The sequence below is a fragment of the Neophocaena asiaeorientalis genome, unplaced genomic scaffold, assembly GCF_003031525.2.
Source record: "Neophocaena asiaeorientalis asiaeorientalis breed wild unplaced genomic scaffold, Neophocaena_asiaeorientalis_V1.1 scaffold49, whole genome shotgun sequence".
Classification (NCBI taxonomy): Eukaryota; Metazoa; Chordata; class Mammalia; order Artiodactyla; family Phocoenidae; genus Neophocaena; species Neophocaena asiaeorientalis.
The window spans coordinates 5,189,780-5,205,249 of NW_020172456.1; the positions used below are offsets into that span (position 1 = coordinate 5,189,780).

Here is a 15,470-nt window from a genome sequence, read left to right on the forward strand (position 1 = left end):
GAGCATCTCCCCTCCCCACCTGGGGACCCGCGCCGCGCTCCCCGACCCCGCCCGCCCGACGCCCATCCCCCCGCCCGACGCTCGCCCGGGTTATAATTGCCTCTTACCACCCGTAGGGGTTATTTTGGGGGTGGTTGGAGGTGGCGGCGGAGGCGAGGAGGGGAATTGTGTCCTTTCCCGGGACGGGGGAGCGGCGTCGGAGGCCACGGTTTCCAGGGTCCCTACCTATGGGAGGAGTGCTTCCTTCTTTCCATTGACATCAAGCTTGGCCATGGGACTTGACCAAAGTCAATGGAAGATGAGAAGTGATATAGGTCATGTCTAAGAAGAAGCTTTGGAAGCCAATGCATGAATTTTTTTTGCTCATTTTCCTCTGCCACAGGAAAAACAGGTGCCAGATAAAGACTTTTTCTTTTGCCAGGATTCCAGAATGAAGATACCTGTACCTAACCCAAAGTCAACATAATAAAAATGAGAAATATATTTTTGTTCTAGTAAAACAGTAGTTCTCAAAGTGCTATCTGTTGAGCCCAAGACCCTTTAAGGGTTAAAACTATTTTAATAATAATACTAAGTTCCTTTTTCATTGTGTTGACAATTGCACTATGGTTCATAAGCCATGGTGGGGAAAACTGCTGGTGCCTTAGGAAAAGTCAGTGCAGTTCCTTCAAACTGTGCTCTTTGTCACCATATATTTATAGTAAACAAAAAAAAAAATATACTTGAGAATGTACTTGATGAAGCAATGAAACATTAATTTTTAAAAATCTTGATCTTGAAAAAAAAAGAAACGCTTGGGGTTTTTTTTCTGTGAACAGTTCATATTCCTTTGCTGACTTTTCTTCTAGGGCTATTGGTTTGGTCTGTCTTTTCTGTTTCTAGGAGCTCTTTAAATATTATGGCGATTGGTTCTTTATCGTGATATGAATTGCACATATTTTTCCCATTTTGTCTTTTGTCTTTTTACTTTGTTTAAAGTCATTTTGGCCAAGCAGAGGTTTTTGATCATAGGGTTGGTTGTTTGGACAAGTAAATGATATGTTATGTAAAACACCTAGAATGATGTCCACTACTTGGTAGGCACTGAATGGATGTTATTTTCCTTCCCTCCCTTCCCTTCCATTCTATGCTTTATCCAACTGTGCTCATTATCCTTCCTTAAATATGGCCCATGCTTCCCACCTTCACGCGTTTTCTTGTTACTTTTCTTATCTGGAATGTCTTCCCCCTCATTTTGGACTGTGAAATTCCTACCCTTCTCTTAAGCCCCAGCTCAAATGTCATGGTCCTGCTTACATCTGAACTCCTGTACCTCTGTTAGCCATCAGAGTCCACCTTGGATCCTAGTAATATACACACATTTATCATGCTTTTCCTGATCCTCAATTTCCTTACCTATAAATTGGAGTTGCTGGGGAAAATAGAGATTTATTTTTATTACAACATAATGCATGTTTACTGTAAAACTGTAAAAAACAAATTTTTTTTTACTGAAAAAAATCTAAAAATATGGAAACATAAAGTTTAAAACAGTAGTTACACAAACCTAGGCATTCTCATCCCCAAGGGGCAGCCACTGTTTACAGATCCTTCCAGACCTTTCCTATGCCTATATAAATATCTGTAGGGAAGAGAGAGAGGTTTTTCTTCAAACAAAAACCTGGAAGTATTACTGTCCATATTATTCTGCAACTTACTTTTTTCATTCAATAAAATAACATGAATAAGATGATGTATTTAAAGTACATCCTTCAGTGCTCTGTCCATGGGAGCTGTAATTATTCTATGTACTTTGCAGTGATGTTTTTAAACTTTCTTTTGGCAGCAGAACACTTAGCAAACAAAATAGTTTGTGGAAACCCAGTTATCAATTAGATAGAGTGGAGCCACCAGGCTAAGGTGAAAGTGGGTGGGAAGGAGGGCACGGAGCCCCTCACCCACTCATCTCCCCATCACTGTTTGAGAACCTTAGTGAGTTGGGCAGAATATGGGGGCACCATGTTCAGCTGAGTGGCATTATCATGGGTATGCACTGTCCAGGGAGTTTCCACTCAGGTCTGAAGATCCCAGCCAGCTGGGATGGAAGGTTTTTTCCCAAGTTAGTTGAAAGAGCCGGAGAGTCCTCAGGCCAGAGCACATCTTGGTGGATCATACCCAGTGGCTCCTCCTTGGCTCCATGATGGTCTGTGATGAGAGTTTTCGTTGGTCCATGAAGAAATGAAAAAAATAAAGTCAATGAGGTGAGATATCCACGAAGTTAAGCTTATTCAAATATTTCTTATTGGCATTGAAATGTCTTTTCTTTCATAAAATTATGGTGGTAATAATTGGGAGTTGTGCGTGTGTGTGTGTGTTTTAATGTCTTACCTAAGTAAAAAGTTGGCAACTTTATGTTGGTCCCCTACATTTGTTTCAAAATTTTACTGATCCATGAAATCCTGAAGTCTAGAGAGATGGATGTTCCCATCAATTGCGGCAGCTCTGCCAGGACCTCCTTGGAACAATCCCAGAGAGATAATCTTGGGCCAGGCGAGTCTGAGAACCTTTATGCTATCCTTTAACGAAATCGAAGCAGTTCTTCCAAAGCTGAGAGTGGACACAGCCCCGCTCCGGGGACTTTAGTCAAAGAAAGTCACCTTCCCAGTGCAGCTCTCACTTGCCTCTGTTGCTACCACTCTCTAGGAGCCAGAGCTGAGCTGAGGACCTGAAGCCCTTCACACATGGGGTGGGGGGCCCTCCCTCCCTGTCCACCTCCAAGGACTGGTCTGGGGTTTATGAAGGGAGATAGCTGACTCTTTAGAGGGGTGTTTTCAGTGTAAGACATAGGACCTATCAAAGAACCAAGGCTTCCTTCTTTACTTGGCTGTGAGCCTCTCAGAAGGTAGGACTTTTTGATTTCTATCGTTTAATCCGAAATCCTCATCACAGCAGTAGATGACAATGGATTGAGCGCAGAAGGCTGTGGTTGTTAAAAATGTATTGACACCAGATTAGTCGCTTGGCCTTTTATATGTAAGGATGCTTGGGCAGTATAACAAGATATTTGAGGTGTCTTTTATTCCTCTTAGATGAAGAAGAATTTTTAGTGGCTTGGGGAGAGGTATTTTGTCTGAACTATAGCTAGCACTTTCTTTTCTTTGTTCATGTGATTTTAAAGTTCTGGCATAGTTTTCAACTTGTGACAACTTATTTATATTTTCAAAATAATCACACGGTGTCACTGTTCCCCTGGGTCCTCACCATAGCCCGGTGAGGTGGGTGTCACTATTCCTGTTTTACTGATTAGGAATCTGAGTTTCAGGGGATCTCAGTGACTGGTCAAGTAGGAGGCAGAACTGACATCTGCCTGGCCCAACTCCTGTCCTCTCTTCTCTGTACAGACAGGTCCTTTCTACAACTAGGGAAGACATTTTTTTTCTTCTCTGCAAAGTTAAACCTCTGGCCCTTAAGGGATTTGAACTCAGGAATCTTGGGGCCATTAGCATTGAGTTCCAACTAAAGAAACAAGTGATGGCAACAGTAACAACAGTGACAGCAAACGACCAAGAAAGAACCCTTTGAGTTTCCACCTTGACCAGACTGGAGAGCTCTTTGTCAGCATCAAGTTCAGAAATGTCCCAGGTGGTCCGGGCAGAACCTGAACTACTCCCTTTAGCTCCCTGGGTGCTCTGTGATGCTGACACTAAGCTGAGCCACGGCACCGGCTTGGTGCCACCAGGAGGAGACTTCCACCGACCCACCAGCTCGCTTACCTCTCACTCTTTGGTGAACTCTTGGAAGCCATTGGAAGGATTGTGTTTTCTGCTGTAGCTGGCTGTGCTGACCTTCTCCTCGGAGTTAGGAGCAGGTGCCTGAGGGTGGAGCCCCCAAATCTGGTCCATTACAGCTCCCAGAGCTTCTGGGGTGGCTAACGGGCCCTCTCTCTCACTCCAGCCCTCAAACTCGGGGAGCAGGCTGGGGCATGTTTGGAGCTGTCAGGGTGAGTATTTGCTGCTGGTCGCACTGGAAGAAGAGCAGTGGTGAAGCTCACGGGAGCCAAGTCCCAGGCCAACAGGGCTGGGGAAGGGCTGGAAGGTGCCCAACTCTGACACCTGTGCTGCTCTGGCTTCTGCCAGGAAGGGATGAGAAGGAGATTGCTCATGGCCTGGACACCCGGGGCCAACAGAACAGGAGTAGGGATGATGGAGGGAGAGGGTCCCAGGACCCACCTGGGCAAAGAATCCAGTGGAGAGGCTAGGGGTGGGACCTACGGGAGGAAAGAGCCCACCCCAGGCCTGAGCAGAGGCTTCTAGGCTGAGTTTCTGTCATGGTCTGGGCTGCTCTGGTGGGTGGCACAGGAGTCAACCTCTGCTGGATTGGAGTCCTGGGGCCTGATTTACCTGTTGTATAACCTTGGGCAAGTAAATACTCTCTCAGCTTCAATGTCTACAATGTGCTCACACCCACCAGAGTCCAGACACTGTCACGTATACAGTGGTTCGTATACATTTTGACAGTGACAGAGTATTTACCACAAGGCTGCCTTGTAGAATGACCTGCCTTATAATAAACACATAAAGAACCGTTCAAGTTTATGAGCAAACAACTCAAATAGTTAAGACATCAAAGGACATGAGCAGAAAATTTTCACAAGTGGTAAAGAGATGTATGAAAAAAATTCAACCTCAGAAATGATAAAAAAGGTAGCTAAAGCGACATTGAAGTATCATTTAAGATGATGATGAAAAATTAATAATACACTGGCGAGGCTGTGTATAATATAATAATGCTGGCGAGGCTGCACTCTGAATGGGACATTTATACAACCTTTTGGAGAGCAGTCCTCCAGTGTATACCTAGAGCCGTAAATGTAACCTCTGATATGGTCATTCTAGTCCACAGAATTAATCCTAAAATAATAAGCCTTTTCAAAATGTTTCTTATAAATATTTTTCAAATATACAGAATAAAAACAGTTTAATGGATCCCCCTATACTAAAGGAATATTTTAACCGAAGAAAAAAAATCCATTATGAGTCAGGATGTCCACAGTTAAAAATTAAAAAAACAATCTAAGTATATAACAGGAGAATGTCTGAATAAATTGTGATTCATCTTCAGATAGACTACCTTGTAGCAATTAAGATGATCAATATGAAAATTGTGGAATTGTATAAAGTACAATCTAATGTTAAGTGAAAAATCAGAATTTAAATGGTATCTGCAAGTGATGACAACAGTGTAAGAACATATACTTGTGCAAAGGTTGAAAGGGAATATGCCAAAGTATTTGCCGTGTTGGGGTAGGAGGACGATGAGTTCATTTTTTTTCTCCTTGAACATTGTTGTTATATTATTTTTACAATAACATTAATCAGAGGGACCCTGCCCCCGCATCAATCTGTTAACGTGTATTTGCTGGACACCTGTTCCACAAGCAATTTGTATGAAAGGTTGTATTAAGAAGTGGCAAGGGGCTTCCCTGGTGGCGCAGTGGTTGAGAGTCCGCCTGCCGATGCAGGGGACACGGGTTCGTGCCCCGGTCCGGAAGATCCCACATGCCGTGGAGCGGCTGGGCCCGTGAGCCATGGCCGCTGAGCCTGCGCGTCCGGAGCCTGTTGCTCCGCAACGGGAGAGGCCACAACAGTGAGAGGCCCGCGTACCGCAAAAATAAAAAATAAAAAAGAAGTGGCAAGAAGCAGGCACAGGACTCAGTTTTAGGGCAAGGGCTGGTCCATCAGAGTCTCAAACTCTTCAAATGTCAGAGCTACATGGGACCAATCTAACACCTTTATTTTGCAGTCGAGGGCCCTGAGGCCCAGGGAGGCTCAGTGACTTGCCCAGAATACCCAGCCACAGCCTGGCAGTTCTACATAGGGGTAGACATTCCCACCGAACTAGCCAGCTGGCCTTAGCCCTGTTCCCCTGTCTCAGGGCACCTCTGTTTTCCTGGAGTTGGCAAGAAGGCAGCCAGAGAACACTCTTCTAGTGCAGAGGCGGGGGTGGACGTCCTGAACAGGAAGGGCACAGAGACACTGTTCCTGGGATGCAAACCCCATGCCCCGGTTGTCTCCACAGGACCCTGAGTGGGCTCAGCCAGACACACGCCACCCAGCAGCACGTGGGGCTGTCCCAGACTGTCCGACTTTATCTGGCCACTGCGGCCAATGGCCCGCTGACCTCCAATGCCCTGCCCGTGGGGCCAGGCCCTGAACGGAAGGATGGTGCCCAGCAGGCAGCATATCTGGGCCACCCGTCATCCTCCTGGGGTAAGGACACCCTGGCTCCAGGTTCTCAAAGAGCAGGGCATCTAAATCTTGGACCTCCTTCTCCCCACCTCTGCTTCCCCCTTCACCCTCTCAGAAGGGCTGAGTTGTCACCCTCTTATCTTTTCAGCCAATGAACAAAACAGTTGTCAAGCATCTGCTTTGTGTCGGGCTCCAGGGGTCCTAAACCGGCTGTTGGAGGCTTTGCCCCTTTGAGACACCTAGACCTTGATTGCTCCATTTATGCCCCATCTGTCACCTGTCCTGCCTTTGCTTCCCTCATATCCAGTTGTGAACCTCACCTCCCTGGCACCGGTCCTTCCACCTCATCCTTCCTATAAACCCCTTGTTACCTACAGTGGGGCCTCTGCTTCCCAGAGGAGAGAGCTGAGCATCCCTGAGGATTCAAGCCTCCGCACATTCTTGCTTATTGCCCAGCCATCCTTCCCGGTGTGCCTGGACACTTTCTCTCATTCCTCAGAGCAGCTACTCCAAGCTGCCCCCACCTTCCCCAGCCCCATCCCATGGCCATGCTTTCCACTCCCCAGAGTCCTCACCTTCCTGCCCATTTTAAAGTACACATCAGTGATGTTTAGCATATCCACAATTTTGTGCAAGCACCATCTAATTACAGAACATTGCCATCACTGCCAGAAGAAGCCCCGTGCCCATTAAGCAGTCACTCCCTTCCCCGCTCCCACCCTCACCTCGGCCCCTGGTCCCACTAAGCTACTCCCTGTCCTTATAGATTTGCGTATCCTGGACATTTCATATAAACGGAATCATGCAACATGTGGCCTTTTGTGTCCGGCTCTTTCACTTAGTGTAATGTTTTTGAGGTTTATCCATGTTGTGGACAGCATGCATCGGTGTCCTTTTTATAGCTGATGACCTTTCTTGCCATCTTGAAAAGGAAGTGCCCCCTCTTCTTGTCTAAGGCACATCCCACTGTTTCTTGACTCTTCTGGAACCCTAGGCTGTCACTTGCCCTCCCCCCACCCCGGTTCTCCTCCCCCTTCAACCTGTCCCCCACTCGGCCCTTTCCCTAGAGCATATACAGTTACTTACAGCTCTCCCATTCACACACACACACACACACACACACACGCATGGCTATTTCTCACTTCCCTCTGCCTTCCTTTCTATCTCTCCTCCCTTCACAGTCAAGTCTCCATAGACCTTTTATACTTCCCTTCTCAACCCCTCCGCCTCCTGGCTTCCCCGCTGGGCCCCCTATACAGAATGAATACCCCTCCTTTGTATTTCCACTTGTGTTAAATGGAGCGACCTCAGCTCACACTGCTACAAAGACCTCCCAACAAGTCACCCTGTCTCTCCATCCACCTGCACACCCCAGCTCAGATGGCATTACCCTCCCCCCACTTCGTCTTTGATCTCTCACTGAAAATTTTCAATGATTTCCCACCACCAACTGAATAAAGTTCCCTATCCTTGTTCTGGCCATTAGGGCCTCCAACACCCGACTCTAAATCATTCTTTCAGGTGTTCTCCTGGAAAACTCTCTTCTCTGGCAAGTCTGAGCTACATTCTGTTCTCTGCCCTTTGGTGCAAAGCCCAGCTGCAGCCCTTGCTAGCTGTGTGACTTGGGATGCAACCCACCCTTCTCTGAACCTCGGTTTCCTTAACTGTCAGATGGAAATATTAGGTTAGATATAAGAGCATTGCCAATATTCAACCATTTTAACCTACAAAAATGGCCATTTCTAGTGGTTCAACCTAAAATAATACTCAGCAGGGTATTGTGTATAAGGCATGAACTCAGGTGCTGGCCTGTTGGCATCCCTCAGTAGATGTTGGCCTGTGAGCTGTTACTCGGCCCCCGCTATGGAACCTCGCATCCAGGAGGTACTTAGCAAATGCCCTTGGGATGGATTCAACCCAGTCCCGTGGGCCTTTCTAACCAGCCTCTGGAGGTCACAGCTGTGCCTCTCAGCCTTGCCCCCTGGACCCAAGCCCTCTCTCTGCAGGGCTGAATCTCACGGAGAAAATCAAGAAGATCAAGATCGTCTTCACTCCCACCGTCTGCAAGCAGACCTGTGCCCATGGGCGCTGTGCCAGCAGCTGCGAGCGTGGCGACACCACCACCCTGTACAGCCAGAGTGGCCACGGGCATGACCCCAAGTCTGGTTTCCGAATCTGTGAGTCCATTCCCCGCTCACATGGCTCCTGGCTGGCCCTGGCGCTGGGTGCAGGGGTAGCCAGAAGGACAGGCCTGCCTTGGGCTGGATCCCAGCTCTTCTGCAGGAAGGGGGCCGGGTGCCCTCATACCGTGGCTCCTGTGGATGGTCTCCAACCGCACAGTGCTGAGTTCTCACCCAGCTCTGTCACATGTGACTCTGAGCAAGTCTCACAACCTCGCTGAATCCGAGTTTCCTCCACAGAAAAGTGAAGGCGTTAACAGTGCCACTCCCCCCAAGCCCCCCACTCCCGTCCCATCCCCCAGGTTACTGCAGGGTGGAGGAAAGGCAAGGCCTGTTATTATCCACCCTCCTTCATCCTCCCAGGCTTCCTGGAAAGTCCCTGCATTTCAGGGGGTGCCCGGTTCCCAAAGCCATCCAGATTTGGGGGTCTTGCTCCCCCTGCTTCCCTGTTGTCACCCAGCGGCCACATAGTAGGTGCTGCTGTGTTCTTCCACCACGTCACCTTGAGGTCGATGTTGTAGATTTCTGCCAGATCCCCTGCCTGAATGGAGGCCGCTGCATTGGTAGGGACGAATGCTGGTGCCCCACCAACTCCACTGGGAAGTTCTGCCACCTGCCCGCTCCCAATCTGGACAGGGAGCCTCCAGAGAGGGGGGTCCACCACAGGGCCTCGCCACAGGGCCCCTTGAAGCAGTCCACCTTCACGCTGCCTCTCTCCAACCAGCAGGGTGAGTGTGGGGCTGGGAGGTGACCTGGGTAACCACATAGGGTGGGTGCTGGCATCTTCATGGAGGGGACGGGAAGCTGTCTCCAGCCCTTCCTTCTCCTCTACCCTTAGCGCTGTTTCATTCCCTAAGTTTTTCTCTGCCCTTTCATCTGAGTTCATCAATTTTTTTTTTTGTTGTTGTTGCTCTTATCCCCTACTGGGTGCGATGGGGGAAACAAAAGAGTATAAGGGTAGGGTCCTGATTTCAAGGAACCCATGGTTCTGAACAATAGAGGGAGGATGCATGAGAAAAACACAGAATTTTGTAGGAGATCAGGGGATGGAGAGCCCCAAGCCTGGGGAGTTCAGGGAAGGCTGCATGGGGGAGGTGGACTTCACTTAGGCCTTAAACAATGGATAGGCTTTGGTTAAGCAGAGGGGAGTGGAGGGCTTCCTGGGCAGGGGGACTGGTGTGAACAAAGGCATGTAGTGGGAACCATGCAGGGTCTGTTGGGCTGGAGCTCGAAGGTTGTGCAGGATCATGGGGGGAGGTGGAATCAGGAAGGTAGTTTGGAAGTTGGTAATGAAGGTTTTTCAAGAAAAGGTGTGGGGCTTCCCTGGCGGCGCAGTGGTTGAGTCTGCCTGCCGATGCAGGGGACACGGGTTCGTGCCCCGGTCCGGGAAGATCCCACATGCTGCAGAGCGGCTGGGCCCGTGAGCCATGGCCGCTGAGCCTGCGCGTCCGGAGCCTGTGCTAAGGTGTGGAGGGAAGGAGCCTGTGCTTGGTCCTGTCCTCCCTGGGGTATTGTTCTGGGTTTTGAGTAGAGTGAAGAAATGGAGGCGAGTTTTGGGGAGACACAGCCAGTGGCTCGCCTGGCCCAGGGCTGCTGCACTCCTCAGAGGGTGGGGCCCTGTTTCCCCACCTCTGACCCCAGCCTCTGTGCCCAGCCTCTGTGAACCCCTCCTTGGTGAAGGTGCACATCCACCACCCGCCTGAGGCCTCCGTGCAGGTCCACCAGGTGGCTCGGGTACGGGGCGAGGTCGAGGAGGCCCCAGAGGAGAACAGCGTGGAGACCAGACCCTCGCCCTGGCTCCCCGCCAGCCCCAGCCATGGTCACTGGGACAGCAACAGCATCCCGGCTCGGTCTGGAGTGATTCCTCGGCCGCCACCCCCGGTGGTGCCCAGGCCTCCGGCACTGCTGGGCCGGTGCTACCTGAGTGCTGTGAATGGACAGGTGAGAAGGCAGCTCCTGCCCCAGCTCCGGGGTCTTCTGAGACCACAACTGCTTCCTGCAGTGCCCCTCTTCCTTCTCTCTCTCCTCCGTGTTCTTAAGGAATGTGAATCTACATGGTCTCCCATTCCCCACATGGGAAAACTCAGGGCATAAAATCGCCTGAGTGTAGAGAGGTTGAGCCTCCTACTTGGTCGTCACTGGGTACCTGTCAGTGCCGGGCACACAGAAGAGGACCCAAGAGAGGCCCCCTCTGGAGGGGAACAAGCGTCCTTGTGTCCTAGCAAATCCTGGGCTCTCCTGGAGCTGAGTGTAGGACTCCCGGTGCGTGGGTAGTGGGGCTATTAGATCTGGCGAGAAGGAGTTTGGTCTTCAGTTAAGGGTGGAGTCACAGAGATGTGAAATTAGCAAATGCAGGTTAAACCCCAAAGCCTTGGCGGTGCAAAGATAAGACACTCCATCCCCCCTACCCCCGGTGGCAGCCTCAGTCGGTGATGGGAAATCATGTAAGCTTTTCTGAGTCCAGGCACCTAAGGATAGGGGCTAAGCCAGACCCAGGATGGTTTTCCCTAGGATTGCAGTTTGGCATTCCCGGAAACCCCTCCTCGGAACTGGGGGAGGTAGTGAGTAGCCAAGGGATAGGGCCTCTGAGTCCCCAGCTCCTCCCCACCTCTCAGCTGTGGTGTCGCTGAGCATGGACCCTGCTCACGGAGGTGGCCCTGGCATACCCTGGAGTTTGATGGAGGAAAGCCCAACCTCTGTGGGCTGGGAACATGGATGGGGGCAGTTTGCAGACTTCACAGACAAGATCTTATCTGGATGTGTTCCTGCCACTCCCCTCCCAAGTTTAGGGTCTGGCAGAGTGGACTTTGGGTTTCACTGCTTCCTTCCGGGACAACTCCTCCCCTCTCCTCCCCTCCCTTTGTGTGGGGGCATTCTCTGCAGGATGTGAGTGGTGAGCTCATGTCTCAGGCTTTCCTGTGACATCTCTGTGCACAGCAGGGGAGGGAAGCAGGTGATGAGTGTCCATGGGCTTTTTTCCAGTGTGCCAACCCCCTGCTGGAGCTGACTGCCCAAGAGGACTGCTGTGGCAGTGTGGGAGCCTTCTGGGGAGTGACCTCCTGTGCCCCGTGTCCACCCAGACCAGGTGAGTGCTGGGTGCCGGGGTCCAGGGTTGTCAGCAAAGCTCTCCCAGGGCCTGGCCTCTGCTGCAGGCACCACCCCCCGCATTTCCCACCAGGACCTCAGAGGCCAGGCAGGTAGAACAGGCTGGTAAACTAGGAGAGCTTTCCAAATCGACCTTGAGTGTGCTTTTGGCTGGTGGCGGAGGCTTCTGACGGCACAGACCCATTGCCAGGTGCAGCGTGGCCTGCCTGCTCGGTCTGTTGGCCTGGAATGGGTTACTCTCTTTTGCCAGTTGTTCTTGCTCAGATTTTAGGAATTACATCCCATGCTGGGCCCTCTTCTACCCCTCAACCCCCTTCCACATACCTCCTGCCCAGGTACCAGGGGCCCAGAGGTCTTGATTTAGTGGCTCAGTGTTTCTCTCACTCTCTCCCTGGAGGGACCCCTAGGCCTCCTCCCCAGCTCCTGTTTCCTGCCTCTCAGCCTTTGAATCAGTGTTGGGCATCTGTCCCCGAATGTCCTCGGCCTTGGGGTATGGGAAACTCAGCGGCCAGCCCTCTTTTTTGTGGTGGGAAAACCTAACATATTCATTTATTCTTTCAGCAAATACTCAGCAGGTGCCTTGCCTATACTGAGCACTGAGAATTCAGGAGTGAGCAAAATGCCACTCTCACAGGCATTGATCTTAAAGTTGGGAGACAGGTGATGAGGTACTTATGCCTGAGTGTGGCTCCTGCCCGATCAGCCTGTCTTCCTCTTGCAGGCCTCGCTCCTGGGCTCGGGTCCAGGCCTGGCATGTATTTCTTTTGCCTGTCAAAAGTCAACTCGGGGGCTTTCCTGGTGGCGCAGTGGTTGAGAGTCTGCCTGCCGATGCAGGGGACACGGGTTCATGCCCCGGTCCGGGAAGATCCCACATGCCACGGAGCAACTAAGCCCGTGCGCCACAACTACTGAGCCCGCACTCTAGAGCCCACGAGGCACAACTACTGAGCCTGCGTGCCTAGAGCCCGTGCTCCACAACAACGGAAGCCACTGCAATGAGAAGGCCCTGCTCACTACAACTAAAGAAAGCCCGCGCGGCTACAAAGACCCAATGCAGCCAAAAGTTAAATAAATAAATTATTTATTTTAGAAAAATAGAATTATTAGAGAGGGCCAAAGAGATGGGAAAGAGCTTAACAACCCAAGGAAATTGCACAGGCAGGTGAGATCGAGAGAGTGAGAACATTTCCTGGAGCATAGCACACCCAAGGCTGAGCACCCACCCCCTCCCTGTCCCCTGCTCGCACCACCCCTCACTGTGTTCGGCACACCTCAGCAAGCTGGGCACAAGGGTGCAGACCCTGGAATGTTAGGCATTCCCCACACTGAGCAAGAAATTGCAAAGGGCAATGTAAACATTTAAAATGCATTAAAGCGCAGCTGGGCATTGTAGAGAGAAGGGGCAAGATGCTGGGGAGCCTTGTTTGTGTTGACAGGGTGCCAGACACCTAGCTCCAGTCCCAGGCCTGGGGCCGGGGTGGGGAATGTTTCTTTAAGTAGGCAAGACAGGCAAGCTGCTGTGCAAGACTCTAGAAAAAAAGGCGAGCTGCTGGGGTAGGTTTGGGAATGGTCGGCAAGACAGGCATACTCCTGAGTTCCGGAACACTCTCAGCCCTGGTGGCTATGCCCCTCTGAACCTCTATTTCTCTTCTGATAAAATAAGGCTGTTCCCCTCAGGGAAGGGCTTTGTCATCCCCAACAAGGTGGTCTAGTAGAATCAGGGGGTGAGGGGAGTGATGGAGCCAGCAGCGGGGGGGAACCACGTGACTTCATGGCTTCCGCTAAATCAGCTTTGGCTTCTGAGGCTGTACAGGACGGTTGAAGAAGGTCCCTGCAGTGCTGCTATTTCTGACATGGGAAAGGACTGCCTTGAAGTCTCAGTTACATGGCACAGACAAATCCCTTTTCTTCCAGAAAAATTCCTCAGTGCCTTCTTAGGGAAACGGCTCAGAGAGTCAATCTAGGTCAGCCTCTGGTCCCCCCACCTTTCTCCCTTCACTCTGAGTGACAGATGCAGCTGATCTGCCAGAACCTGGCCTGAGCCACATCCTTCTGACCCCTGGGGAGGTACCAAAAGTCGCAGCTCACAGCTTCTGCAGGGTCTGGAGAGCACACAGCTCTCAAAAGCCACTTTGACTGAGACCACATTTTTGAGTTCTCATCCGAGAAAGACAGACATCTGGGTTGACTGGAAAGTTGGCAGCTGCCCCATCTGGCTTGGCACCGGCTGTGTCAACCCCAAGGCCCCTTTGCTGGGGCAGGCTGGGCTGGCACACGGCGCGCGGCCCGCAGTGGTGGGCCCCGGCTGTTTGCCACGAGACCATCTCTCCGTCTGTCTGGCGTAGGATGAGTTCACCCCAGAATCCAGGCCCCTCCCTGTGTCTCCAGGGAGAGCTGATTCTCTTGTTCGTCCCCTTCAAGAAATTCTGCGTCCTTCCCTCTTAAAAACAACAAGAGCCGCCAGGTACTGAAGTTTTCCACTGTGCCATGCTTTGCACCTACGTGATCTCATTTCATTGTCACAACCAGCGGCAAGCTAAGAATCTTTATCCCCATTTGACGGAGGAGAAAAATGTAGCTCAGAGAGGGCTGAGGAACTCGTCGAAGGTCACACAGCTAGGACAGGGGAGCTAGGATTCAAATCACAGTGTGTCTGATTCTTAGGAGACCAGGATCTCCCTAATCATTCTGGGGAGGGGGCCGTTGGGGCAACCTGAAGACGATACAACTCAGGATGCTAGACCAGGATTTTACAGTCAATAGGGTGCATCCCAGGACTGTATTCCACGTATACATGAAGGACAACATCCTGCCAGAAGATTGGACTGAACAGACAGGCAGGGCAGCAACCTGCAGTGCAGGCCTGAATTAACAGAGATGCGTTGAAAGAAACATCCGGGGGTTGCGGGGGAGTGGGCAGGCTTGTTCCGTGTGGTTTCAGGGCGTGGGCAAAAGCCAACGTGTGGGTGTTTCTAGTAGGCAGAACTCAACTGGAAACTGAGCAGTAGGGACAACTTATTAAAAACTGCAGTTGCCCAGCAATATAATGGGATGTTTCCAGAAGTCCTGAACTCCCTGCCACGAGGAGTATGCCTACCAAGAACAGGTGTGTGGAAAGGAAATTGATTTTTGAGGGAATATAGGTTTATATATACATCCGAACATTTATTTGAAACTCTCAATAGAAGGAAAGCCTTGGTTTGGCTGGGTTTTGCCATGGCCCTTGCCCACAAGGAGTGTTCCAGGTGTAGGTCTGTGATGCCAGCCCCCGAGGAGAGTGGGCATGTGAAGGTGATGTCTGAGGAGGCTGGAGCAGAGAGCCCTAGGGCGAGTCATGGCAGCAACACTCTCATCACGTCCTCATTAGCAGCCCTTTACTCAGAGGATGTAATTCGCGCCGAGCACCACGCGAAGTTTGTTCTCATTTCCTTGCCTCTTAACAACATCTCTAGGTGGGTGTTACTATCTTCATTTTACAGATGAAGAAATTGGGCCTGAAACTCCAGGTCTATGTGACCCCAGAGCCCTGCTTCCAATCGCTCTGTAATCCCCTTCCTCTGCTTCTTGGCTTAGGCATTCAATGAGCTAGAGGACCCCGGCTGGGGGAACAGCTGTGCCGGGGTGGGGCTCCTGTTCTCTGTAACTCTGGGTCAGACACCCAGTCTCCTGCCCTAAAGAAATGAGATTTTCAGAATTCCCATTGTCGGGCTGATAAAAGCCGTGATTCTTTGGCTCGAAGCCTCCTGGGAATTGTGACTCAGCTCCAGTTAGCACCCTCCCTACCCTAGCAGGGGTGTCACTGACACGTGGCATCTCTGGCCTGGAGAGCCCTGGGAGGGATAGGGTTAGGGTGGCGGAAGCGGCGCCTGTCTGAGCCAGGGCTCTGACCAGACCCCTCTCCACCTCACTGGTCATGGTGACCAAGACACCCACTCTGGCTCCGGAGCCTCCCGAGGAA

General features: G+C 51.1%; 1 protein-coding gene across 1 annotated transcript in view; it reads left to right on the forward strand.

Annotated features, from left to right (window-relative positions):
* LTBP2 (latent transforming growth factor beta binding protein 2) overlaps positions 1-15,470 on the forward strand; it is a 98,969-nt gene that overhangs the window by 42,285 nt on the left and 41,214 nt on the right. The window contains exons 4-8 of the mRNA XM_024737764.1: positions 6,058-6,248; positions 8,234-8,404; positions 8,929-9,135; positions 10,062-10,348; positions 11,390-11,492. Coding sequence (XP_024593532.1) covers positions 6,058-6,248; positions 8,234-8,404; positions 8,929-9,135; positions 10,062-10,348; positions 11,390-11,492 — 959 coding nt within the window. The remainder of the gene's footprint in view (positions 1-6,057; positions 6,249-8,233; positions 8,405-8,928; positions 9,136-10,061; positions 10,349-11,389; positions 11,493-15,470) is intronic.